At 45.5% G+C, this 26,981-nt stretch overlaps 1 protein-coding gene across 1 annotated transcript in view; it reads right to left on the bottom strand.

Annotated features, from left to right (window-relative positions):
* Positions 1-26,981, bottom strand: part of LOC119441795 (integrin alpha-PS2) — an 83,324-nt gene that overhangs the window by 18,350 nt on the left and 37,993 nt on the right. The window contains exons 4-16 of the mRNA XM_049661631.1: positions 26,641-26,761; positions 26,489-26,550; positions 23,251-23,299; positions 21,859-21,945; positions 19,415-19,507; positions 18,211-18,313; positions 17,003-17,105; positions 14,520-14,622; positions 8,855-9,043; positions 8,561-8,606; positions 5,304-5,408; positions 3,909-3,964; positions 3,287-3,435 (exon numbers count right to left, since the gene is read on the bottom strand). Coding sequence (XP_049517588.1) covers positions 3,287-3,435; positions 3,909-3,964; positions 5,304-5,408; positions 8,561-8,606; positions 8,855-9,043; positions 14,520-14,622; positions 17,003-17,105; positions 18,211-18,313; positions 19,415-19,507; positions 21,859-21,945; positions 23,251-23,299; positions 26,489-26,550; positions 26,641-26,761 — 1,266 coding nt within the window. The remainder of the gene's footprint in view (positions 1-3,286; positions 3,436-3,908; positions 3,965-5,303; positions 5,409-8,560; positions 8,607-8,854; positions 9,044-14,519; positions 14,623-17,002; positions 17,106-18,210; positions 18,314-19,414; positions 19,508-21,858; positions 21,946-23,250; positions 23,300-26,488; positions 26,551-26,640; positions 26,762-26,981) is intronic.

Below are 26,981 nucleotides of genomic sequence, written 5' to 3'. Positions count from 1 at the left end.
TCCCTGTGGTAACTATTGCAGCGCCATATGACATGCAGTCCTTGGAAAGAGGTCCTGCAAGCGTTCGCGCCACCCATGGTTGTGCCGTGAAGAGTTACTGTATATGCTAGCAAGCCGTCGATACCAGAGCGAACCCTCGCGAAGGAAAGTTTCAAGCGGTTCCTGAATGCCTCTGTTCATCATCATCATCATAAGCCTATATTTATGTCCACTGCAGGACGAAGGCCTCTCCCTGTGATCTCCAATTACCCCTGTCTTGCGCTAGCTGATTCTAACTTGCGCCTGCAAATTTCCTAACCTTATCACCCCACCTAATTTTATGGCGTCCTCGACTGCGCTTCCCTACTCTTGGTCTCCATTCCGTAACTCTAATGGTCTACCGGTTATCCATCCTACGCATTACATGGTCTGCCCAGCTCCATTTTTTCCGCTTAATGTCCACTAAAATATCGGCTATCCCCGTTTGTTCTCTGATCCACGCCGCTCTCTTCCTGTCTCTTAACATTAGGCCTAAAATTTTTCGTTCCATCGCTCTTTGTGCCGTCCTTAACTTGTTCTGGAGCTTCTTTGTTAACCTCCAAGTTTCTGTCCCATATGTTAGCACCGGTAGAATGCAATGATTGTACATTTTTCTTTTCAACAACAGTGGTAAGCTCCCTGTCAGGATTTGGCAATGCCTGCCGTGTGCACTCCAACTCCATTTTATTCTTCTGTAAATTTCTTTCTCATGATCAGAGTCTCTTGTGAGTAATTGACCTAGATAAACGTACTCCTTCACAGACTCTAGAGGCTGACTGGCGATCCTGAATTCTTGTTCCCTTGCCAGGCTATTGAACATTATCTTTATCTTCTGCATATTAATCTTCAACCCCACTCTTACACTTTTTCGGTTGAGGTCCTCAATCACTTGCTGTAATTCGTCCCCATTGTTGCTGAATAGGACAACGTCATCTGCAAACCGAAGGTTGCTGAGATATTCGCCGTTGATCCTCACTCCTAAGCCTTCCCAGCCTAAGAGCTTGACTACTGCTTCTAAGCATGCAGTGAATTGCATTGGAGAGATTGTGTCTCCTTGCCTGACCCCTTTCTTGATAGGTATCTTTCTACTTTTCTTGTGGAGAACCAAGGTACCCGTGGAATCTTTGTTGATGTTTTCCAAGATATTCACGTGTGCCTTCTGTACACCTTGATTGTGCAATGCCTCTATGACTGCTGGTATCTCTACTGAATCAAATGCCTTTTCATGATCTATGAAAGCCATATATAGATGTTGATTGTACCCCGCTGATTTCTCTATTACTTGATTGATGACATGCACATTATCCATCGTAGAATATCCTTTCCTGAAGCCAGCCTGTTCTCTTGGTTGGCTGAAGTGTTGCCCTCATTCTATTGGAAATTATCCTGGTGAATATTTTCTACAATACTGAAAGCAAGCTAATGGGTCTATAATTCTTCAAATTTTTAACGTCTCCCATCTTATGGATAAGTATAATGTTGGCGTTCTTCCAGCTTTCTGGTACACTTGAAGTCGTGAGGCATTGCGTATAAAGGGCCGCAAGCTTTTCAAGCATGATAACTCCTCCATCTTTGATTAAATCGACTGCTAATCCATCTTCTACAGCAGCTTTTATCCTGGTCATGTATTTCAAGGCCATTCTAACTTCATCGCTAGTTATCGAAGGAGCCTCTGTATCCTGTTCATCACTACTTCGAATGAAAGTAGTTTGGCTGCTCAGGGGACTGTACAGGTCAGTATAAAATTCTTCCGCTGCTTTTATTATGTCATCGAAATTGCTGATGATATTACCCTGCTTAACTTTCAGTGCATACATCTTGCCTTGTCCTATGCCAAGTTTTCTTCTCACTGATTTCATACTGCGTCCATATTTTTTACTGCTTCCTTAATCTTTTTCACGTTATAATTTCGATATCCCTTATTTTCTTCTTCTTGATTAGTTTCGACAGTTCAGCGAATTCTAACTGATCTCTCGAGTTTGACACTTTCATGTTTTGCCGTTTCTTTATTAGGTCCTTTGTTACTTGGGAGAGCTTACCTACTGGTTGCCTTGGTGCCTTACCTTCCACTTCAATTGCTGCTTCTGATATCAACCTAGTTACGGTTTCATTTATTACCTCTATGTTGTCTTCATCTTCCTGTTCTAAAGCTGCATATTTGTTTGCGAGCACCAGCCTGAATTGGTCTGCTTTTACCTTTACTGCGTCTAGGTTGGCCTGTTTCTTCTTGACTAATTTTATTCTTTCTCTCTTCAAATTGAGAGAAATCCTAGACCTCACTAACCTATGGTCACTGTGCTTTACCCTTCCTAACACTTCTACATCCTGCATTATGCTAGGATCGGCAGAGAGTATGAAATCTATTTCATTCCTTGTTTCTCCATTAGGGCTTTTCCAGGTCCACTTCCTGTTGCTGCGCTTCCTGAAGAAGGTATTCATTATTCGGAGCCTATTTCTTTCCGCGAATTCTACCAACATCTCTCCTCTAGTATTCCTAGAATTGATGCCATAGTTGCCAATTGCTTGCTCACCAGCCTGCCTTTTCCCCACTTTTGCATTAAAGTCGGCCATGACTACAGTATACTAAGTTGTACCTTTCTCATTGATAATTCAACATCTTCATAAAACTGCTATATTTCTTCATCATCGTCACGGGAGGTTGGGGCGTAGGCTTGTACCGCGGCGGCGCCTGCTGTTCCTAGCTGCGCGCTACTCCGCATACGCCGTGACGTCATCTGTACTACCTTCATTCTATACTTCCTATTCAGCTTTATTACGACGACTGCCACCCTCTATTTAATTCTGTAGAATTCATCAATGTTGCCCGCTATGTTCTTATGGACTAGGTATCCTACGCCGAATTCTCTCTTATCTGGAAGACCTCTGTAGCAGAGGACGTGGCCGTTAGTCAGCACTGTACAAGCCTCACCAGTTCTTCTAACCTCACTAAGGCCAATAATATCCCAGGCAATACCTGGTAATTCTTCAAATAGCCCTGCTAAGCTAGCCTCTCTTGATAGGGTGCGCGTGTTGAACGTTGCCAGGTCTAGTTTTCAGTGGCGGCCTGTCCGGACCCAGAGATAGGCCGCCACTGCAAACTGAACCTGGCAACGTTCAACTCGCGCACCCTATCGAGTGAGGCTAGCTTAGTAGGGCTTCTGTTCATACGCTACAAAATGGCACAAGAGAAAGAAAAAGGTGCTGTTGTGCTGGTGCCAAGAGAAAAAAAAAAAAAACGAAATAATGATGTGCTCGAGAAAACACTTGCAAGGACGTAGGCGTTCTCCGAGTTGCAGTACTGCGTCTCTTTGGTGAGCCGGACGGTCCTGTTGCGCACCAAGCTGTTCTGCTGCTCGAGCAAGAAGGCGCGCGCGGGTCCTTTGCGTTCCGTATCCAGGGCCAGCTCGTATGAGACCGCTGCGAAACACCATAACTGCCGGGTGAGATAAGTATGCGGAGTCTCATACTAATCAGTGCATGCAACCTATCAAGTTTGTAGGTGGCAAAAGTATTGCTGACTTACTTGTTCTTTTTTTTTAAGAACAACACACATACTCATTTCTGAAAACCAAGCGTGATTTCGGGTTATACATTTAGTTAGCCACTTGCTGCACTGAGAACGTTGACGTTCATTTCTTCAAATTGAAGAGAGAGGCCTTAGATTTCGATTATACAGGTATAATTGAGACCTGAGGACTCTCTGAAGGACTTCCTGAAGCTTGCGCACATTAACATGACGCTCTATAGTTGTCAAATGTTCAATAGTTACTTGCCATTGCGGCTGCCACACAGCTTAGGTTGCGAACTTGCGTAGGTTGGTTTTAACTTCTCGGCGCTTATAATGCTTTTTAAGTAGAGAATTGCCTACTGGTCAGAGCTAGTTTACTCACCTATAGAAGGCGCCGCACCCAAGCCGGTGTACCGTAAACATACTGTCATGACGTAACTGCAAGATGAAAAAAAGAAAAACAAACTTGTGATGTTAGCGAAATCGGCAGTATATTTTTTGTTTTGTTTTCAGCGGCATGCATAAATAACATGCGTTAGTAGTGGTGATCGTGCCTCGTAACCGTATTTAAGTTGAGTATATGTTCAGTGTTTTAAAAGGCACACCGACGGCTATCAGTCGAGTCACCGCTTAGTGACATCTCCCGTATCCTCATAACCTCAGCGTTCAAAATCCAATCGCGCGTGATCATAAACAATATTCAGCATAAAACTTGACTGTTTGATTGATGAGGTTTACCGTCTCGGAACACCAACCTATGTTATGCGATATGCCTCGTAATGGGAGATTCGGAATAACTTTAACGCCAGTAGTTCGCGCACCTGAATCTCACTACACAAAATGTTTGACATTCTGCCAGCACTGCAATGTGGCAGCAGCGGCCAGGCACGCTGGGCCACCTTGGTGGTTGATGTATAACTCTTGAAGAACGGCATGTTTCACGTTGCAAAACAACACGGACACGCAGGGCAGTTTACGGGAGAGCTTGTTCGTCACAACTGCGGTTTGATTAGGACTTCTGTTGTGTAATCGGAAGTATACGCAAAGGTATTTGACGTTGTCCATCCATAAACACGCATGACCACCGTTCTCAATATCAAGCACACACATTCAAAGCCGAGAGCCTTATCAACTGCAATGACGGTCTCTCTCTCTCTCTCTTTTCTGCATGTATGTATGTATGTATGTATGTATGTATGTATGTATGTATGTATGTATGTATGTATGTATGTATGTATGTATGTATGTATGTATGTATGTATGTATGTATGTATGTATGTATGTATGTATGTATGTATGTATGTATGTATGTATGTATGTATGTATGTATGTATGTATGTATGTATGTATGTATGTATGTATGTATGTATGTATGTATGTATGTATGTATGTATGTATGTATGTATGTATGTATGTATGTATGTATGTATGTATGTATGTATGTATGTATGTATGTATGTATGTATGTATGTATGTATGTATGTATGTATGTATGTATGTATGTATGTATGTATGTATGTATGTATGTATGTATGTATGTTTTATTTCCACAAAAAAGTAAATACAGCCTTGCGGGGGTAAAGTGGGGAAAAAAGCTGCTCGTAGCAGCTTGACCAGCCCCAAAAACCCGTAAAACACAATGTGTTTCTTCATTGAAGATATAGTTAGCCAGCTCTCCTTGTGCTAAACGATAGATGCAACTGAAAACATGAGACTGCAATTCGGACTCGAAGGAAGCACCCAGTGACGCCAGAAGGTCTTGAGTAGGCTCACCCACCATGGCACCCTGGTGCCGTCCCTGAGGGTGCAGGTGGTGTCCTCGAGGTCGACGTTGTCGCCGTCAATTTTGAGTGTCGCCTCCAGATCCACCACGGGGCGGCTCCTGCGAAAAAATAAACAAATAATAAAAAGGCGTTACGTGACTATTTCTCTCGGCGGAGAACCAAACGAGCATTGGCGTAGCATCTTAGCTTCAGAGTGGCGAATCCTTGGGATAGAAAAAGCAGTTGGCTTATCTACAGGACGCGAAAGACTGTCTCAAGCAACTGAGGCAGGGAGTCGTTCATGAAACGGCGCTATACGCCAGAAGTGTTAGAAGTGATCCAACAAGGGCTGCACAACACATGTTAACAGTGCTTGTGAATCGCTTGTGCAAGAGTTCGCAATCACCAGCTCCTTGACAAATTAAGTCGTCTGAGCCCGCGTGATTCTAATATAACTTAGTCTCTGTGAATCCCGATTCAATAGCCTATTAATTGCACATTGTTGGCTTTTCCTTCTAACCTGCCGTGACGATATTAAGTAAATAATATCAAGCGCTCCGTAAAAAAGCTAGCGTTCGTACTCATCTAGCCGTTCCTTCATCACATTACCTGTGAAATCCGATTGATTTCTTTATTTGAAATACCTTACAGGCCCGGAGGGCATCGTGTAAGGGGGGGGGGGGGTGGCGCCAAAATCACAACAGTGCATACACAACCACAATGAGCAATAAAAAGAAAACAAAGTACAATACTTGGTAAATAATATTTGAGCACATAATCGCAGTGCAGAAGAGAAGACCAAGAAATGCGGAAATAGCAAGAAGGGATATGGGACACAGGTTAAGGCACTCGATAAAATAAAATGCGCATGGCGCATGGATCAGTGCGCAATCTACCAAAGCGTGTTATAGCTCGAGTAAGGCAAACGAAAAATAGCAAAAATTAAAATGAAATGCGTATAAAAAATTAGAAGTAATTAAAAAAGTAACATCAAAATATGAACTTGGACATGCTAAATGACGGCTTCAGTGAAATGTGCAATGCGTTGGTGATGGAATGTATCAGGATTAGACAGAGAAGCAACGTTGTCTGGCAGGTTATTCCATAATCTGATGGCTCGTGGAAGTTCTGATGAATTGGAAGCTAAAGTTTCATCATCAACCCGTGTTAAACTCAAATGATTTTGCAATCAGGGTTTGTATGATTTAGAGCGCATAAAGCACATCGGAGCCAAGTACGCTGCCGCCGCTGCAGGCAGCGGGCGACAACATCGCAATTCCAAGATCGGAATGCTGAGAACACGTACCTGTCTATTCAGCAGCTTTATTTTAATACAGACCTCTGAAAATGCTTGACGCGTGTCGTCAAGGTGGCATGGGAAATGAGAGCGCGACTCTCTCAAAGCGGCTTAACTGGGATACACATGTGGATTAAACCTCCCGCTATACAAAATGCAAAAAATAAAAATCACAGTTGCCTTTGAAAGGCGAAGCATAAATAGCGATAACAATGTATCACACAACTCCACAAACGTTCGTAGTTTTATCGCCGTTTAAGTGGCAGTAAGCGTTCGCTTATACTAGTTAACAAGCACGGTGTCACGCACGCACAGGCAAACATGAACAGATCTCACTGGATGACCGCGAACATGTCACAACGCTGGCGTGATGAACGCTGGCCTCGAGGTGCGATCGCTTCGAGCTGCCTCTCGCTTCACGGCGTGTCCTACACTTGAGATTACGCTTAACTCCAACACTAGCCGTGCGGGAAGACAGCGCACGTGAAGCGACCAGCCATCTCTGCTCACCCGGGCTTTGCACCCGCCGCAAGCTACCTCCAAGATACGCGCCTGTCCCCCGTATGCGCTCAGTCGCGCAGACAGCCATGCGCAGCATGATAGGGGTAGAGGAGGAGATCCTCACCTGCCTTAGCCCCCAACGAGCTCTCCCTTTCAACCCACCCTCCTTCCCACCCTAGCGTGCGTTTCATCACGTGATCAAAAATGTGCCCGCGGAAGGAAGGCGTGCATCAGGAGTGCTATAACGTAAAATGATTCCAAACTTTTTTGATTCCGAACTACTGACGTCAAATTTACGTAACCACCGACGCAAGCATCGGGTGGTGATCCGCACCGTTGTCTGAACAACCCAATAAAACACTCTACTCGTTTATAGGAGGTCACCTTTGTTCGCTTTCAAAACCAATAACATTGTCTACACTCAGCGGTTTTCCTTATCTAATTGGCTGACAAGAGTCGAGGAGCACGCTGTAGTGGAGAGGGTTTTGATGGGGCCGCCAGCACAGTGAAAATAGATAACCGGATGAAGAGGGTGGTGCCGGCTTCACTGATTGGTGCGCTTCGCCTTACTTAGCTTGCGGTGGCTGGTCGAAAATCGCGGCGGCGTGCAACGGAATTATAAGAATGCCGCTAAAACGGATCCTCAGCAAATAAGAGTTCGCAGAGCGATGTCGTATGCATGCCGAAAGGGCTCGATAACGTTTTACTGCCACGCAAGAAGGTTTATTATGCGCAAATAAATACATGCTCACTGGTAGGTGCGAGTAGCGAGGGTCTGAGCGATCGGCGGCCAGCCATCTTCTATTCCTTTCGGAACGGGGAAGTCTGTGGCTATTCAGAAAAAATTTTCACTTTTGTTCCGCATATTAATGCATTTATTTTCGCGTACACATCACTTTGACGTGATGAGCTTTCGCGGTTTTGTGAGGTCACGTGACAGACAGGCGAAGTGGGCGTAGTCAGACAACATTGGACCAATAGCAGAGGACTAATGGTGAAAAGGCGTCGTATTAAGAATGATTATTTTTCTTTTGGGCATTTAATCATGCATAATCAGTGTGTACACGTTATATCAGATGGGGAGCTATCACGGTTTTCGTGACGTCGCGTGACAGACAGGCGATGTTGGGAGTGGCCCGAAAATGTTTTGACCAATCGTGGAGGCTGATTGGAGAAACTGGAATCAAAACAGTTTGGGAATCATTTTACGTTATAGCGCCCCAGGCCACCATCATTCCTTGTTTACCCTCGCATGCTTACCCTCGCACCCACAGCAAACGACGCGCGATTTTATGGCTCTTGGACTTTATGCAGAACCTCACAGCGACGCCGATGGCGAAAATTCACCTGGAGTATCTATATAATTGCTATCGCAGTAAATTAAAGTAAGCGTAAGAGTGATTATTTTTGCACGTGAATCCCAAGTTCAACGTTGTCGCTTTCCAAATTGTGGTGGTATATAGGGCGACTTACCGAAGATACACCGCAGAATCCGATTCGTACGCTCCAACCAGCAGATCTGCACGGATTAGGAGAACAGGAAATCAGCATATTGCATATTTCGATAATAGAACTCGGATAGCTATCATAAGGTACTTATCATTCGTATACGATCGGATACGGCCAATTCATTCACACAGAGGCGAACGAATTTTCACACAACCTGAGTGTTTCAGTATACCACGTCTACCATGTTGCGGCCAAGCTTACAAATCGAGGTACAGCCGCACGCAATTTGAAGCATGCTCCTTTAAGGTTCGCACTTACCGGGATACTCGTTGCCGTCCAGGTCAAGTCCTCCGGCAAGCGAGAAGCCGAACGTGCTGAGGTCCCACGTAACCTCCTCGGCCGAGATCACCTGGGAGGGAGCGGACGGCTTGCCGTGAGGCCCGCCCAAGAAGATGTACACAGCGCCTCGGGAGTTCGATCCAGCGTAAGGGGCACCCACGGCGAAATCTACAACGACATGGTCACGCGATCAGTTGGTAAATGCTGCTCATAAATTGTCAATGGTTTATCTGGCCGATGTCGGTATAGCAACGCCTTACAGTAAGGGAGCTATTTGGATACCTTTTTTTCTTTCTCTCTGCGCATTTTCGCGATGACTACCTCTTACAATATAATACTCGTTCATTCCATGTTCGGCACAACATGAGGAGTTGGAGAGAAAGCCGCTGCAGCTGCTTGAGAGGGCTCCCACACCCTCAAGTAAGAGAATCGCGTAAAATACACGCTTGTGGAACTACAGCTTCTTGTTATACAAGATCAGCATAACCAATAGTATGGTGCAAACAAAAAAAGAAAATACAATGAGAAAGAAGGAAATAAAGAAAAATACGATCGCAGTTCAAAGGCAGGAACACACGTAAACAACAACTGCGCGACGATTATACTCAGCGATATGTCAAAGGTAAAATGTCAAAACGTTCTCGGAGTGTGGTTCCCAGAGGATTTGGCCTGGAACATGCACATCGACAAACTTGCTATGGAACTAAGCAGAACTGTTGGTTGCTTATACAGACTTAGTACTCTGGTTCCTCCATGGTTGAAAAGTTCATTGTACTACGCACTCTTTTATTCTAGATTAGCCTACTGCATATTAATTTGGGGCACTACTTCGTAAAAAACTATACTAAACTGATAGTACTGCAAAAAAAGAGTCTTACGTGCATTCGAGGGATATTATGGCCTTGTACAAAACTTAGGAACCACACCATTTTTTATAAAACATTCTATGTTAAAGGCAAACCAGGTGTACTATTACAAGTTGCTGCAATACATTAAACAAAACAAATCATGGTACATCCTGAATGTACCTACCAATCCTGCACTACAGCCTTCGACAACATAACATGAGAACACTAAGAATAAGAACGAATTACGGAAAACAACTAGTCAGTTACCAGGCACCTTCACTACTAAATCGTCCTACGTGATATTGAAGATTAAATTATGGAATGTTCGAAAAAATCATATAACACTTTTCTCATTCTGAACAATATTGAGTTTGTCTGATTAGAACCGCAGTATAAATTGTCAGTCTTTTGTTTCTTTTGTTTTCAGGTTGTAGCTGGTCTGAAACAAAATGTATCGTACTTTGAGTATTCTGTCGGTTTCTCATATTTCTTGTAGGCATGTTAGTTTTTCCATCCATCCATCCATGTTCTGTTTCACGAAAAGTAATATTCTGTCTCGCGACACTCAAGTTGATTTCGCTATGTCTGTATGATACATGTTGGTGCGTACGGCCTGCGTGCCGAATTGTTGTGGGAGCTAAAGCCTTTGTCAGGCCACATGGCCTTTAGATTCTGCTTCCTTTCTGTTGTAAACAAAAGAAATAAACTCATTCATTCATTCATTCATTCATTCATTCATTCATTCATTCATTCATATATTGGCAAGAAGTAACAATGGACACCGCTGCATCAATAAGTGCACGAAAAACTATGAAGTAGTGGCTAGTCACCCAATTTGGTTGCGTAGTCAATTGGCAGTCGATGTTTTCTTAAATACATCCCCGTTCGTGAACTTTTCTCACAGTTATCAAGAAAGTACAAATGACTTAATATTTCATATACATTGCAAAAACGTTTATTGGTACTGGTCCTTAGGAGCTAAAACAACTTGTTGCCCTTCTGCTTTGACATATCGCTTCTTCTGAAATCTGTAATACAGCTTCTAGCGCTTCGTCAGCACTCAATGGTTTTTGAAGCATGCTCCGCGTGTACATTGCCCTTATCGCGACAAACACTAATTTATAGGGGCCTATCTTATGCCCTAGGCGTGAAGCAGTGTCGCACACGCAAGGTCATCAAAACCAGCGACATATGAAATTAGTGATAATAAGGTAGTAAACAAACAGACCACAAAGCCAGCGCAATATTGGTTGCTGCATGTTGCAAGATAGACAAGCACACCAGTGAACAAGTCTTTCACAACTCAAGAAAAATGTGGTAGCACTTTTCAAGTTCTGCCTGGTTTCAATACGGTTGCAACGTTCCTATGCATTGCAGTACGATGCTGCCTAAATTGCTGTACATCAAAGGCAGCGGTAGTTAAACGCCCTTTTATCATGAAATTGAGAACATACCATGCCCACGAGTCCTAGTTTAACAGCGAAGATAAATTTCCCCCTAGAAAGCAGGACAAAGAAAGGATATACTACACTAGGACATCTTGGCGTCCTTAATGAGGACATGATCAAGTGCGCAAATAAATACATCACACAACAAGATCCTGTCTATGTTGCTTGTGTGGTGTCTGTTAATTGTGCAGTTGGTAAAAGTTAGCATAGACAAGGTAAATTATACACTCCTTGCAACAGACTTTCGAGATTTGCGTTCATTAATACTTTGTCTGAATACTTCAAACAGTACGGGGCAATACCAAGAGCCTTTGAGTTTCAATTATTTTGCATCGAAGCCGTGTATAATTATACTCCATCTCACAAGGTGGTTGCAGCACTGCCGGAGGTACGAGGCGTACACAGGCAATATCCTTGCGCGGCAGTATATAGTTCCGGGCAGTAACTGGCTGATGATTGGCTACACTAAATAGTTCTATTTTTGCTCGCTACGTGGTACGGTACAGCGATACGTGACACGTTAAGACCTTTGTGCATGCACGTCGTATACCGAGAATTACTGTGGCAGTTACCGCCGGTAACCGTAATAGCCACCCTGACCGAGATCACTTAGAGAAAGATGGCAGTACCTATACAGCGCCAACCACCAGCTTTGATCCAAATTCGCGCTTTTTACTGGCTCTCTGCCCTGTCAGCAAGAAACGTTAACAAGGGGAAAAATTCGTCATCGCTAAGCATCTTCTCCAGCTGAGGTCAGAACATTAGGTAAGTTTTGTCGCAATTATTGAGATCGGCTGCTTGTTTTCACGCCGCTAGGACTACAGACACGGCACCGAGCCGTAAAACTGGTTTGATTTCTAGTTAGCAGATGACGCCATAGCATTAGCATTGGTGATGCGTTGACGATGCGGAACGCTATAAAAGCCTAATCGTTCACTGCATCATTCATTTACTACCCCGTTCTAGCATGGTACACGATGACGGTGGCGAGCAAACGCGAAGTAGACGCCGAGCAGACGCTGTGGCACCGGTGAACATTTGTAAGGGAATTCGCCCGTACTACTTGCTAAGGAGGCTGCAAGGTAACTGCAGGGAAAGCGTACAGGTAAAGCGAAGCCCTGCTGTCGCATGCATGTAAACGCGGCTTAAGGTTACGTCGTAAAAACATTTTTTTGCGTCAATCCACCAACCATGGAGCATGTAACAAGATGGCAAACAGACGCTGAGCAGACGACGCTGCGCGGATGAGCCCATCTCGAGGGGAATTCGGCCTTCCTATTGGCTAAGAATTCGTGTAGCCTCCACAGTGCTGCAGTCAGCTTGTGAGATGGAGTATAGGATCCCCGGATTTGTTCGTCCCCGCAGCCCAAAAAACTCAACCAATCACAGCGGGAGCCGCGCGCCGCGTGCGCCGCTGGGTTCCTTGCAGCACCACCACCAGATATGGCGCCCTCCTCCGCGCATCCGCGGAAGTGATCGCGGATGGCGCCAAAAAAAAAAGTAAAAAAAAAGTTAAGGAGATGTATACAAAAATGCTAGGTAACAAATATGTATAGCATACCTGACTAAATCAAGCAGGCTAGGTGACTATTTGTCACCGCCCCGTTTCAAAGGGAATGCCATTAGATAATCATCGTCATCATCGCGGCAGCGGCGGCGCCGGGATGAGAAAAAAAGAACCAGAAAGCTCGCCTTCGCGCATAGCGTTCGCCGCATTCGTTTCCCGGTATAAAGATTACGGTTACATAATCTACAGTTGCCGGGAAGCAGCAACTGTAGCATACGAAGCAGGGAGTGACGTAACTACACTTTCATAAGTAAAAGAAGAACTCACCTAGCAATTGAGTTCATTTGTGTTGTTATAGCGCTATGTAAAGGAAACGCATAGTTAGAACTCCTAAAGAGCAGCGTGAACACAATGAGCGGCGACGGCAACAGCAACTTTAATATGCACAAGTGTCGTGCTCACACAGCGTTGACTGGAGCATCATTTTTAGGGGCGAAGCTCCTTATAGCGGCACCCGTTCCGTCCCCGTTGTCGTAGTAGTAGTGTGTAACCAGTAGTGTGCTACCAGTCTGAGAAAAATGAGAAAAAGAATTCCGAAGTTGTGTCCGTAGCGCGGAATCGAACCAGGGACCCCTCGCTTCCGAGCGCGCGGCGTTAGCCCACTACGCCACGAAGCGGACATGGACACACGCACCACGATGGCAATAAATACCCAACATTAACGAAAGACCGCGTTTCTAGCGCGTTTCTAACGCGTTTGTGCTAGCGCGTTACGGCCCGTGTAAGAAGCTGGTGTAAGACGCTGTGGCCTCTCCGCCTTACCTTCAATGCGTTTCGAACTCGCTGCCCAAAGCGGTGGCAAGTCAAGTTCAAGTCGAGGAGCGTTTATGAATACGGGGGGGTATACTCTCTCAGCAGTCATGTGATGGCGTCGGCAAACGCGGTGCACGTTCCGGCATGTGTAAATGGCTGCGTAAGACGCTGTGGCCTCTCTCCCTTACTAGAGAGTACTGCACGTTTCTAACGCGTTTGTGCTAGCGTCCCCTTAAGCGGGAGATCCGATGATTCCCTCCGGAGCTTCGCCCACTCATCATCATTCACCCCGTGGATATGCTGTGATTTTTTTTTTTGCAACGCTTATTTTTATTTTGTTGCAACTATATCGAGATAATTTTTGTTAGTTCGGGAACTTGCAGCATATACATTATGGCGAGAGTAAGCTGTAAAAAAGTTGCAGTGGCTTAGCTCGGCTATGCCAGGATATACGTAGCGTTAGCAAAGGTTCAGCTGATTATTCTTAGCTTTCCTGGTTGCCTAGATTGTCAAGGATTAGCTTGATTGTCATGCTTACTGCTGCTCCAATGACACACACGCGGTCGGTATACATATTATGTGGCACATGTATTCATTTCTCCTACGCTCAACCGCTAATTGCCAGGCAACTACTTCGGGATCCGATGAGTCAAGCTTCTCCGTTCTTCTGCGCTGTTGAGCAGCATTTGCGCTCTCCTTCTCCATGGCTATACCACACTGGCAAACGCCAGTCAGAAGCGCAGCGGCTCCAGCGCAGTGTCAGACGGCGACTGCACAGCGAGCGAACGCGCGCCGGCGCCAGTGCGTCTACCACGGCTACGACGTCACTCCTCTGTAATGCGCAGACCGGCGACGGTGAGTCGCGCGCGGCGGCGGCGGAGTGCGCGAGAGGTGCCGGCTCCGGTGGCTCCGGTGATGCGCAAGCCGTGTGACATCACTGATCCTTGCGCATGCGCAGCACGGCTCTTGATGTGCCACGCGAAACGGGCTTGGCTAGGCCAGTGTAGCTAACGCTACAAAACACTCACCTTGATAACCATCCCGGTCCAGATCACCCAGAGAGCACAGGGACATGCCGAAGCGTCCTTTTGTTTGATCACCGTCTAGAAATGTAGCGCGTTCCAGCTTCCTCTGCACACAGAAAGAAAAGTACTTATATGTACTTATCTGGTCAATGGCAATATGACATTTTAGAATAAAAAGCAACACGTATTTAAATAGAGGGGCTTTGGTGTTATTTCACTACTACATTCAAGACAGTTTTCACGCTTTGGGGCATATCTTTATGCCACAAAAATAATCGGCATCCGTCTTGCTTGCCATTCCTTTATTCAATGCTGCGCGTCCAGTACCAGGTCACGAACGGCATATGAGTGTTATCAGCCTGGCATAGCATTCTTGACAGGAAAGTAGCGAGCGCAGAGTTTTCAAGAAAGAAAATGCAAGCAAGACAGATGACAATTGTGGCAGGGAAAAAATGCACACCAAAGTGTGTAAAATGTTTTTCGAATGTATGTACCGAACTGGTAAGCATCGTGCCTACAAAACACGCGTGCGTTTTCGATTCACACAAGCACGTGCAATTTCTGTGCTGTACGGCTGGGCCATCAACAAAATTATATAAAATTTTTGTTTGCGTCGTGTCCTCCACACTTTTGAGCTCGTAACTGTATACGTGCCCCTGGTATTAGGAGGCTCATGTTAAGGTGACGATGTTACAAGCACTACGAAACAGTCATGTCAAATGACGAGGCCCGCTCGTGCACAAACCACGCACGCATGCTGTATCCACACGATACAGCTCATCGTAAGTCTAGCTCGCGTAGGGGCCACCGAAAACGCAAGATACGTATGTTCCCGGAAAACATCGCTAGGCAGGAAACCCAGCACTAAGGCGTAACTAAGATAGAAACAGTACTCTGAAAAAGAGCAGAAGTTTCACCAGTTCATTCGGCAAACACGGTCGCTGTGACGATGGAACGCAGGTTGAGTTGCTTGCAGTTGTGGCCTACGATGGCGGCCTTCGAGGCAGAGGCAACGGCCGGACGCCGAGGTAGCGTTCATATTCACCAACTGGAGTTTTAGAAAAAGTGGTGCAAACGTTGGCTTCCCTTGGTTGGACACCAGAAATGGCTTACGCCAAGCGTAGGGAGCCTACATTCAAGCGCTGTTAACGGCGTTGCATGTAGGCTCCCTAGCCAGGCGTGGGCCACAGGAAGGGACTTGCGCTCAGCGACCTTGGTCCCGGAGCTCGAGCTGCTCGAGCTGGCCGCTACTTCAGCTCTATGGACGCCATCCGTCGAACGCTTTCTCCAGACACCTCCTCACGCGCTCTGGTGCTGTTCGGTTAAATCCAGTCGACACGTGCTCAGTGCAGTAGTTGCTGTTGTAAATCCCCTGTTATTTTTCCAGGGACATTATGCTGTCGTCGTTTTACGCGCCCCAACCGTCCTTGTAGTTGTCTTTTCTTTCGCTTCCGAAACGTCGCCACCAACTTGAATTGGAACGCGTACAAGATCGCGCCCTAGAATGCAAGTAACAATATTGGAAGGGTGTGTGTTGTGTGTGTGTGTGGGGGGGGGGGAGGGGGGGGAGAGATGGTAGCGTCGATCGCTGCCCTTCACAAGGTCGCGGGACCGAATCCCGGCCACGGCGGCCGCATTTCGATGGGGGCGAAATGCGAAAACACCCATGTACTTGGATTTAGGCGCACGTTAAAGAACCCCATGTGGTCCAAATTTCCGGAGTCCCCCACTACAGCGTGCCTCATAATCAGATCGTGGTTTTGGCACGTAAAACCTCATAATTTAATTAATTTTAATTTAATTGCGGGTTATACGGTTCAGGTGCACACCCATGAGCAAGAAAGTTGCGTTTTCTGGGGGAGAGTGCATTTGGGTACTGCGAGCAGCTGGCGACAGATACACAAGGGGCACTTCACATCGAAGGGCTTAACAGACACCAGACCACATCGAACGGGTTATGCATGTTGCACACCAAAGCCCATCACTTCTATCATTATCTTTCGTCTCTCGTGTCATTCTTTCACACTCCTTTGGCCCATCAGCTATCGTCACAATCAGTTACCTCGGGACAGCGGGCTCGCCACCTATGCGCTTACCTGGTGTTGGAGGCTATTTTATGTTTCTTGCGGAAGAGCGACATAGACACTGGACATTAGGGAGAGCCTTAAGTATTGTTGTACGTGCTATCTTCCGTCACTCAGTCCCCATCATCATCTTTTTCTTCCTCTCCTTTCCTACCCCTCTCACTATCTCTTCACCGAGTAGTCAGGTAAGAGATTGATGCGTCAAGTTGACTGCTCGGCTTTTTTCGAACAGGCTCTCATTTCTCTCCTCATTCTTCTCCTAAGTTGATTCCTATTCCTGCAATTCTTCAATTCGCACCCTCTATATTTTCCTTGCCCGTGCGAGGAGACTGCGCATTGTCCAGACAGGCGAGGTCCCTTCGCTCAGCCACGATTTCTGACCAGTAAACACACGATCCTTACCGTCGCCTTCTGCAGGTAGACGTGCACGCGACCCCTTTCGTAGCTGCCATCCTTGAGGTCGAGCGCCGTGTACAGGGGAGCGCCCACCACCAGGTCGTCCAGCCTGCGGTCAGAATGAATGAATGAATGAATGAATGAATGAATGAATGAATGAATGAATGAATGAATGAATGAATGAATGAATGAATGAATGAATGAATGAATGAATGAATGCTACCATCGGCCGTGGCGCCGGAGTTCAAGAAAAAACGGCAGATCCCACGCTTATGTGGGTATCAGTGTTTAGCGAAGCGTTCGGTGATATTTGCACAAATGATGAAGTAAACGTTATACAAAGATAACGCTAATGGCCGAAATGCTTGCAGGAAATGACGTATGTGATGCGTTATCTTACGCAAATAAAATGTTAATGATGCGAGGGCAATCAAATGTATAACCAAACGGTAACGTGGTCAGGCGAGTGTAACGTAATTACGCAAATGTTTAGGTGCAGGCGCCGGCTCTATTTAAGGGCGACAGAAATGCACATTAAATTAACACATCCACAGCGAGGCGGGCTTATGTTGCCAGCTTCTTGTGTACCTCTCTATTACTTCTTCTTTCGTGCATCTGGTGGTGGGTAATGGGTATTGACGGCAATGGCTACTCTATAATGACGACGAAAATGATCACGATGGAACCACAATGGCTTGGCAACCACGGCATGATGACTATGGAGTGACCACAGCAGCATGACAATGACGGCATGCCGACGGCTGCATGATTACGAAGGCGTCACGACGGCATGTGAAGAACATATGACGGCGAATGTAGGCGCCTTTACTTCGCGCAAACTTCCACCGACAAAATCATTTCTTCTCCAACTGATCAGGGAGTGTGCTAAGCGTAACAATAAATGCCAAACATGTTATCCTGGTCCACCGCATCGCAATTTCCAGAAACACACGATAGCAAAAGGTGAATTTCCTTTTTAGTGACCTGCAAACATGGTAACCTCTATCTCTTTTGAAAATGATTTATTACATGAATAAAGGTGCCCGCCTTGAAGGAAACTAACGATTCATTACTTTTTTTCTTCTTCATCATAGGTAATATCGGAATTTTGCAACCGCGCGTTGCTCGGCGACATACACAGTGCGCATTGGCGTCTTAGTGCCTATAGTATGTACAGCACAATGCGAGCGTGCTTTGAGAAGAGTGGTTCGCACCCGTCTCCGTTGAGGTCCACTGTAGCCAACGCGTAGCCGAAGTAGGCGCCCATCTGGTCTCCCGTCAGGTTGCCCAGAGACCGGAACTGGCTGGTGTACAGGACTACCTGCGAGACAATCAGGTAGGCCATTTGGCAAACAAGTTGTCACAGCGTAGGCAGGGTGCCGACTTGATGTACCACCCTATGAACACACGCAACACAAAGAAAATCAGAAAAGCACTCTCATATGGAATGTGTATAAAATTTCCCGTTGAGGAGCGATTTTAGCTGTATTCTTAGCTTGTAAGTGGCTGTTGATTGATTCGTGAGGATTAACGCTCCAAAGTTAATTGAAGCTATGAGAAACACCGCAGTAGGTCTCCGGATAAACCTTAGATACCTGCAGGGCTACCAGTCGCACTGAATCGCTGGATATTGGGTTGTGATTCTAGAGGGTCGCGCAAGTCAGCCGATTAATCTTCTTTTTACTTCTTTCTTTCTTCCTTTCTTCCTTTCTTTTTCTTTCTTTTTCATCCCACCTTTATCATAATACAACAGCTGCTGCTGGAAATCGAACACGGGCCATTGTGCTTAGCCGCAAAATGCCGCATAAAACTACTGCGCCATTACGGCGGGTTTAAGTGGCTGTAGCTCTGTTTAGTGCGTTGATTTGAAATGGAACAACACGATATCCCGGTGAACTCTACTTCGCGATAATTGTTTCGACAAGTGTGCCTCTTCTACGCAACTAGGAAACAGTTCCGGAAGAATATGAGTTTGATACTCTATGAAATGTGGGCCGCTTGATAGAGCATTGACGTCTGCGTCAGGGATGCAGAAGGCAATGCTAGCTGTAGTTCGCAAGACGAAGGCCACTGCCGGTTGCGGCTGCAATTCAGGAGACAGTGGAGAGAGAGGTAGAACAATGTAAAATGCACAACCAGATGACGAGACAGACAAGAACGAGCACTGCTTCCAACTGAGGTTTATTAAACATAACTTGTCCGGTTGTTTCTATCGTGTACTGTGTCTAAAACGTTTTCAAGGTGCAAATCAACCAACTATAGCTCGTTTGACCATTTGGTTGTTCCTTTGCTACGCACTACTGCTCTCCCCATTAATCATGACGTAATACCCAGGAATTCACTACCCTTTTAGGTGATACGTTGCCAGCTTTACTATTTTTGGTCCAGCAGCTGCAGAAGCTCACAGAGAGGTGTCACTTGCCTTGCCGGAGAGGCTTTCACCACGGGGCATGCCGACAGCCACATCGTAGTCGTTTCCACCGGAGAACTTGCCCACGGCAGTGGAATAGCCTGTATACAACACAAACAATTGGGACGTGGTTTTGGATCCCTCTGTTAGTAACAAAAAAAAAAAAAAATCACATACAGCCACTTATGAACACTGGCCAGAAAAGAGATGTCTCAGGATCAGGAGCCAACGTTTTGGCAAAGGGACTTCATGAAGACAAGTATCTTGATCTAAACGCCGGCTCCAGCATGAGACATCACTTGTTCGATTATTGTTGATCCTTTCAAGTCGCAAATTTTCTGCGTACGTCTGCCTTGTGGCAAGTATTACATGGACAGCGATAACGGCACGATGACGGCGATAACGACGGCGAAGATAATGACGACGATGGCGACAGCACCGTGAAGATTACTGCAGAGGCGGAACAAAGGCATACTCAGCGGACACGTGATCGAATTTCATGTGAGAGGAAAGTTAGTTTTCTGCCAAATTCTGAAAAAAAGAAACCCTAATATAAACCATGATGATGATAATCATAATGGGTATACACATGCGACAGATGTCCCAACACTTAGCAGACGTATATTCTTTAGAGATCTTGCCGTAGTAAGAAGGCACGAAGATTATTTATGAGCTGCTACATCCCAAATCCGCATTTAGATTTTGAGCAATGCCATGGTGTAGGGGACTGCCGATCAATTTCGACCTCCTGGGTTTCCTTAACGTGCGCCGAAATCTCTATAAGCGCGCAGCTGCTTGCGCCCCCTATCGGAATGCGGCCACCGCCACCTGGAGTCAAACCCGAACACCATGACCGTTGAATCACCGAGGCAGGTAAGACACAACACAAGAAAGCAAAGCAACCGTTTTCGCTATTTATGTGATTTCTTTATGTGTATTCGCTTGCTGTTTTCTGGTTCTATGATATACACTAGCCGATGCCACTTGCAGACATATTTATAATCAATTATTACTAATTAAACTAACGTTATTACGCCTCTATCGTAGGTGACAGATATATAATCGTGGTCATCCAAGTTCTTGAATCCCATTTCTATGGCGGAAGTTCACTGAGGACGAACATACGGCGTACTGCGAATTGAGTGTATTCGAAACATCATTTCCTCACATCGCACCACCGAGCGACAAAGGGTGTGTCAGCTTACAGGAATAAGGAAACAGAGAAAGGCAATGTGTTAAGGCGTCAATATTTAAAGCAAGCCACGAAGTCCTAGACGAAGTAAATCAACGTTACCTGTGAGAAAAGTATTCGCATGCAATATGCGAAGACACCTTCTCCCCCTTTTGCGCGAGGAAGACGATAAACGCTGTAGCGTGTTGCAACGTATTTTTCCGACTTTGCAGCGTACGTGGAAATCTGCAGCAGGAAGTTGCCCAAAACCAGAGCGCCCTTCACAATATTATTTTTGCCAAATTTTGCCTTTCCCTTCGCGGAAGTCACGGAATGAGTTATTTCGTGGCTTTTTCATGCGTCGGACGTATCGACAAGGGCGAAAACGCGAGGACTCTTTTCCCTTGCAAAAGCCGTCCTTGGCGTGCACAGACACACGTCTGTCGAGTGGCGAGAACAAACTTTCTGTACAGGTTGTGCGGAAGTCTGGCACGGCTCGTGCATGGTTAAGCTCGTCACGTTTTCTTAAACTGCACGCGCTACACAATCCGCAACGTTGCCCATAACATCGCCGTTGCTAGAGGCCATGTAAAACTAGTGCAGACAGAAATTTAAGCTTACGAGGCGTTGGTCCCGCGATAGAGTTACGTTTCCGAGCAGTTCGCGAGCTCGCAGCCAATAAAACCGCACAAACAAATTTTATTCAGCTATACTACAATTCAAGGCTGAAAAACCGAGGTTGCATGCCCAGGCCACGTAAATATTCAAATTTTTCTCAAATTTCGCGATTCGTGTCCTAGCACGGAAAATGATCTAAGCAATCTTGCTTTTATTATTACTGGCAGGAATCCATTCAACGCGAAAAACGAAATAAAATGCTCTAGAAAGTATGTCTCGATAATGACATCTAAAAGCTAAAAGAGAACAGAAAGGCCGCACTTGCGAGTACGCGCATTTCAAGGCATTGCTACAACTGTAGTAATGCCTTTTTTATTACTATGTTTTTAAGGTGCGCACGTGTTCAAAGGACTACATTTCCTGCGTCCCCTTTTACACGCGATGCTTAGAAATAGAAAACCACAGCTACCCGTTAGCTGTGCTTCAACAGCCTTTCACAACTGTACATATGCAGAAACATTTTTTTTTTCGATTTTTATCTACACAGTCCCACTGCTTTGCGTATAAGCTTCCGGCCAGCAGTGCATGCGGGTTAAGTTGAACTGAACTGCAGTATAGACAGAAAAAAAAGTTATAATGAATGGTGACGTCAGGCGTACGCACCGAGAAAGCTGTCGTCATCCGAAGAGGGTGACTCGGACGTGTTGAACTGCTTGCCTACGTCCACCAGGTCCTGCATGAATTCCTGGCCTGCCCCCGCGGACAGCAGCAGGCCAGGCCGCGGAAAGTCATCATTCTCGCATTTTCATGCACTACTAAGTGGTTCATTTGGAAAGGAAAGGTTGGGGCTATCTTCTGCAGCCCTTGAGGGAGCACGGCTCAGCGCCAAATTCATTTCATGCACGTATAAGCATTACCGCGGGATTCCCCCTCCCCCTTTTTCTTTCTCCCTGGGTTGCCTCATGGCATTATCTGGAAACAAATATATGTATAAGCTCGGAGACCCCATCTTGTGCAGATGCTGCAACACCGAATTATAAAATGCATGGTCCATGAAGCATCTTTCGCAGTCGTCAGGCTGGCCAGTTCTTCCAATTGTCTCTGGGTACATTTTAGAGGACCGAGTTGTTTTCGGCACAGAAATTAGCGTCCTTCACTGTGTTGTGGTCAATTTGAAACGGAAGTAACCGAACGCCTGTCACGCTGATGTTTTCAGACCAAGGGCGTATAAAGCTCACTTTATCCTGGACGTTAATTAACAGCATCTGGGTAACATTGCTGCGCTTGAACCATTTTTGCCTTTGATCGACGATACATTCATTGCGAATGCTTTGCGACTGCTCTTTTCAGTTTTGGCGATAAGCTTCATGTCGTCAAATTTCAAGGCAGGGAAGAAGAAAATATGTTCTAAGCATGGCTTCAAACTACGTTAAGTCTTAAACGTCTCAAGATGATGACACCCATGAATGCGCTTTGCCGACGAGAGTGATCAATCTGAGAGATTCAGCGCTGTGGTGACCTTTCTGCCATTGTTTCCGATTTCATGTGCGCGCTGTCTTTTAGACATGAAATGTTTTTAGCTCCCGTGACCTTGAAGTGACCTTGAGCCGAAAGCCAGAGCCGTTATTCGGGCATCGTTGCGAGAACAAAACGAGATCATCCGGGCAAACAGTCCAAAGTAAAGAAAATGTAGTCACTGGCCTCAAAACCCTTTGTACAGGACCGCATTAGATACGCTAGTTACTGCCCAAACAGGTTGCAAAAAATATTGCTCCCCAGTTCTTCCTAATGTTTCTTTTCGTTCATCATTGAGTGATCAGGTTCTTTACGCGACATAGTTTTTAATAAAAGTGCATTTCTACATTCTTGCCTTTTCAGACACATAGGCACTGTGAATAAGTCGTCGTCGTACAGAGATTGTAATCATGCGAAGTGATGTGACAGTGAAGCCATTCTGCGATTTCTCCCTCTATTAAACAACAACAGACAAAACAGCTGAGCGGAAGAGTTCGAACAGTTATGGTTTTAGCTCCCCGACTGGACAACGTCACGTACCTTGCCAGTACCAGCTTCCTGGAGCTCCAATATACAAACGATGATTATCCTGCGGATAAATTATCAACAAAAATATTAATATTAGATAAAATTCACACTGTGCAATGACTCTTTCGCAAATAGGTTTACGACTAAGCGAAAGATCCACAGCATGATATGCACGTGCTAAACTGAAGAAATATTCGCTGCTGTCGTAGCGCGCTGCTTTCAGATGGAGAAAAGCTTTCGAAAGTACGCAGAAAGTGGAAAATAGCCAGGGGGTGGAGAGCATGAACTTTGACTTGCTAAATTAGTATCCGCACTAGTGTACGAACTTATCTGTCCTCCGATCTGCTGGCTGAAGCTCCGACCAGTTTTATGGTAGTGGGAAGTAAATGACGACCCGAAACTTATGAGCTGATGTGTCAGTTTCATCGAATGTGAACTCCATTTAATGTTATTTGTTTTCGCCATGATTTATAACAGCGTCTGTGATGGCATTCATGATCGATCGAACGGTTACATGTGAGGATTGTTTCTTGCCGATGAATATATATAGGACACCGTATAGATTTAGTATAGTGGTGTTAGCCTTCACGAGTGCTCGCGCTGGATTCCTCTCTCGAGACTTATTTTTTTGTGGTGGCTAATTTTGGGACGCTGGTATTATATATACACACATGCGCATATGTTCGAGTGCGTCATGCACGAAAAATATGGCACGTCATGGCTACTTGTATTTGATAGTTAAATATTAGCCATCATACGCTCGACACGCAAGATGACCTGCAATAAAAACAAAACTGGAATCCAGTGGTTCAGATAGAGCACTGCATAACTGAATAATTACCTGCGTTATGACGATGCAATGACTCCACGCGAAACAAGGTTACGTACTCGACGGACAATGCTCATTGTAGCGTTGTTTCTGCGAGCATGGCGATCTTGAAAACGAGCTATCAACATGGACGGTCTTCTAAGGCTTGACCGAAGGTTAACCGTATAGGTTAATAGGCTCGACGCAACTGTCGAAACGTCTCTAAATCTAAAACATCCGACACCTTTTTCGGCATGCTTACATTGCCTATAGCATTTAATAGTGTTCAACACAACCGAATTTCTGCAGTATACTGAGAAAATATCCTGTAGGAGCCTCGGAAACCAGCATTTAAACATATTGCAGTTTTCCTCAGAGTGCCATTGTCGGCGGCGGATTTCCTTCAACGCGTTCTGTCGGATCGGCTTGGTAGTAATGTTCAAGTAAATGAACTCAGTTTACACGCTTCAAATGTGAGAAATGACCTCACACTGTGCATTCATTTACTGTCAGCAGGCTGTCTAAGCGAATAAGAACTAGAAGTGCACGAAGATGAAGTCTAAAGGAAAGCGTGTTTGGTGGTTACGGAGGTAAGGTATCGCAGCTGAGCGAGCAACCGTAAAGAAGCACTGACAATATCTTTTGACCTTTTTATTTTATTGTTAAATAAACTTCTTGCCCTCTAAAGCATAGAATAAATACTGAAACGCCTCAGAGTGCCCTAAATAATAGATGCTGTCCAAATCACCGCTGCTGTCCCTCGGAGTGACTAAAGCGAATCTCGAAGGACATGCTTTTGCTGATTGCATGCGCTGGGAGTAATTGCAGAGTCGGAATCACGCCTGTTCCTCTTTTGAACATCACCTATTTGCTATATAGAGCTTTTCGACGAACACTTTGCGCTTCGCTTTCCAGGAAATGTATGTGTAGCACGTGGGAGCCGAACGACGTGACGTTTTAGCACTCGCTGCGGCTTCCCCGGTCGTCTGCTGTGCTGCTAGATCGAGCGGCAGTCCTCCTTCGTTTTCGTGGGAAGGAACGGATTGCCCTGCGCTGTTGTCAGTAAGTTCTTTTCCAATGTTCTCAGCGTGACATCCCATTGGAGCACAGCGTCGCAGCAGTCTATTACTTATGCTTAATTGTCCCTGGTTTATGGCATAAACTGCGATCTAAGTACCATTGGGCAGAAATTCCTTTTGCTTAAAGCTAATGTGCAATAGGCAACGTGTTCAAAAAGTTAAGCTGCGATTTGGCGGTAAATGGGAGAGAAATGCGGCAGGATTACGTCGGGCACCTCGTTGAGGTTCCGGATCCATGATTTAAACCGCGTTAACCATATAAAGTGAGCTCCTGGTTCACCACCAGGAGCTCACTCGACACACGTCCTGCCTCTTCGAAGAGCGAAGTTGAACTGACGGTGGTCCACCGTCAGTTGCACTATAAAATACAGGTTGTCCCAGCTATCACGCAGGACGATAAAAAAAAAAAAAAGTGGAACGGCGTTACGCGAAGCAAACCTAGTGCGTATTGTTTCCAGTGCAGTGGAGTAGCCGCCAGTAATATTTTGGTTACTGAGATTTAATTAGGTAATTGTAATTAATTATCTAATTTGATAAGTACTGTCCTAATTATCAAAGTGTCAATGAGAAAATTGTAGAGCAACATGAAAAACTACCGATACAGCTTTCTGTTGCTCAATACCTGCTACATAAATGTGTTTTTCCGAGTGTGAAAGAAGCCCGCGAATATACGCAGAATTGCCGCGCGACTGGCCGCTCGAGACACTTTGCGTGTATTCGCGGGCTTCCTTCACGCTCGGAAAAACCCTTTTATGTAGCACGTATTGAGCAACAGAAAGCTGTATCGGTAGTTTTTCATGCTGCTCTACAATTTGCTCATTGACACGTTGATAATTAGGACTGTACTTGTCAAGTTAGATAATTAATTACAATTACCTAATTAAATCTCAGTAACCAAAAAATTACTGGCGGCTACTCCACTCTACTGAAAACAATACGCACTAGGTTTGCTTCGCGTAACGCCATTGCTCTTCTTTTTTTAAATAGTGGTGCATGATAGATGGGACACCCTGTGTACCTCTGCCACGTGACCGGCTTCCACGGCATTTCACGTGCCCTTTTTTTCCACTTTGACACTCCTAATTATAAAAAGCGACTGTGGCCTCTTATGGTTTGAGAATCACCTAGTGAGCGGGGGGGAGGGGGGGGGGGGGCGAAGTTCGAACACGTTTTTTTAAGGTACCTACCACTATTAGCCACAGCATGCTTGACTTAATAATAATAATAATAATAATAATAATAATAATAATAATAATAATAATAATAATAATAATAATAATAATAATAATAATAATAATAATAATAATAATAATAATAATAATAATAATAATAATAATAATAATAACATAGAAAACGCGGTCACCTTGGAAATAGCTGCGGAGAAGCCAGCCTGACAGGACCCTTGCCTGTGGTAACCCCAGGCGGCTGCAATGATCGTTCGGCTCCTTTAACAACCACAATCGACAGACACGCACGCGGTGCCAGCGCCTCGCAAGCGCAGCGCCAGTGACTCACACGTCCTGCACGGCGAGTATTCCTGGAAGCCGGCAAAGAAGCTCTGCGACACGAAACACGTGCCCACGGGCTCACGCCGCCTGTGGTTCACCGAGAAGTACACGTAGCGGGGCGCGCAGGCCTGCAACGGAAGGCTCGCGTTACGCGCTGCGGCTATGCAACGTGCTATCGTAAAAGGCAACATCAATAAGACCAACACAGCTCAACAAGGCCCTATCGCGAGTCTACAGTTTGTAGGTTTCTTGCTGTCAGGGTGAGTACACCATTTCGTGCATATTCTCGACGGTGCAAACTTGCTGGTAGTAAATGCACTATTGAAAAGCGCTGAACAAAGCCGCGTA

The sequence above is a fragment of the Dermacentor silvarum genome, chromosome 2 (genome assembly GCF_013339745.2).
Source record: "Dermacentor silvarum isolate Dsil-2018 chromosome 2, BIME_Dsil_1.4, whole genome shotgun sequence".
Lineage (NCBI taxonomy): Eukaryota > Metazoa > Arthropoda > Arachnida > Ixodida > Ixodidae > Dermacentor > Dermacentor silvarum.
This window is presented reverse-complemented; position numbering and strand designations above follow the sequence as displayed.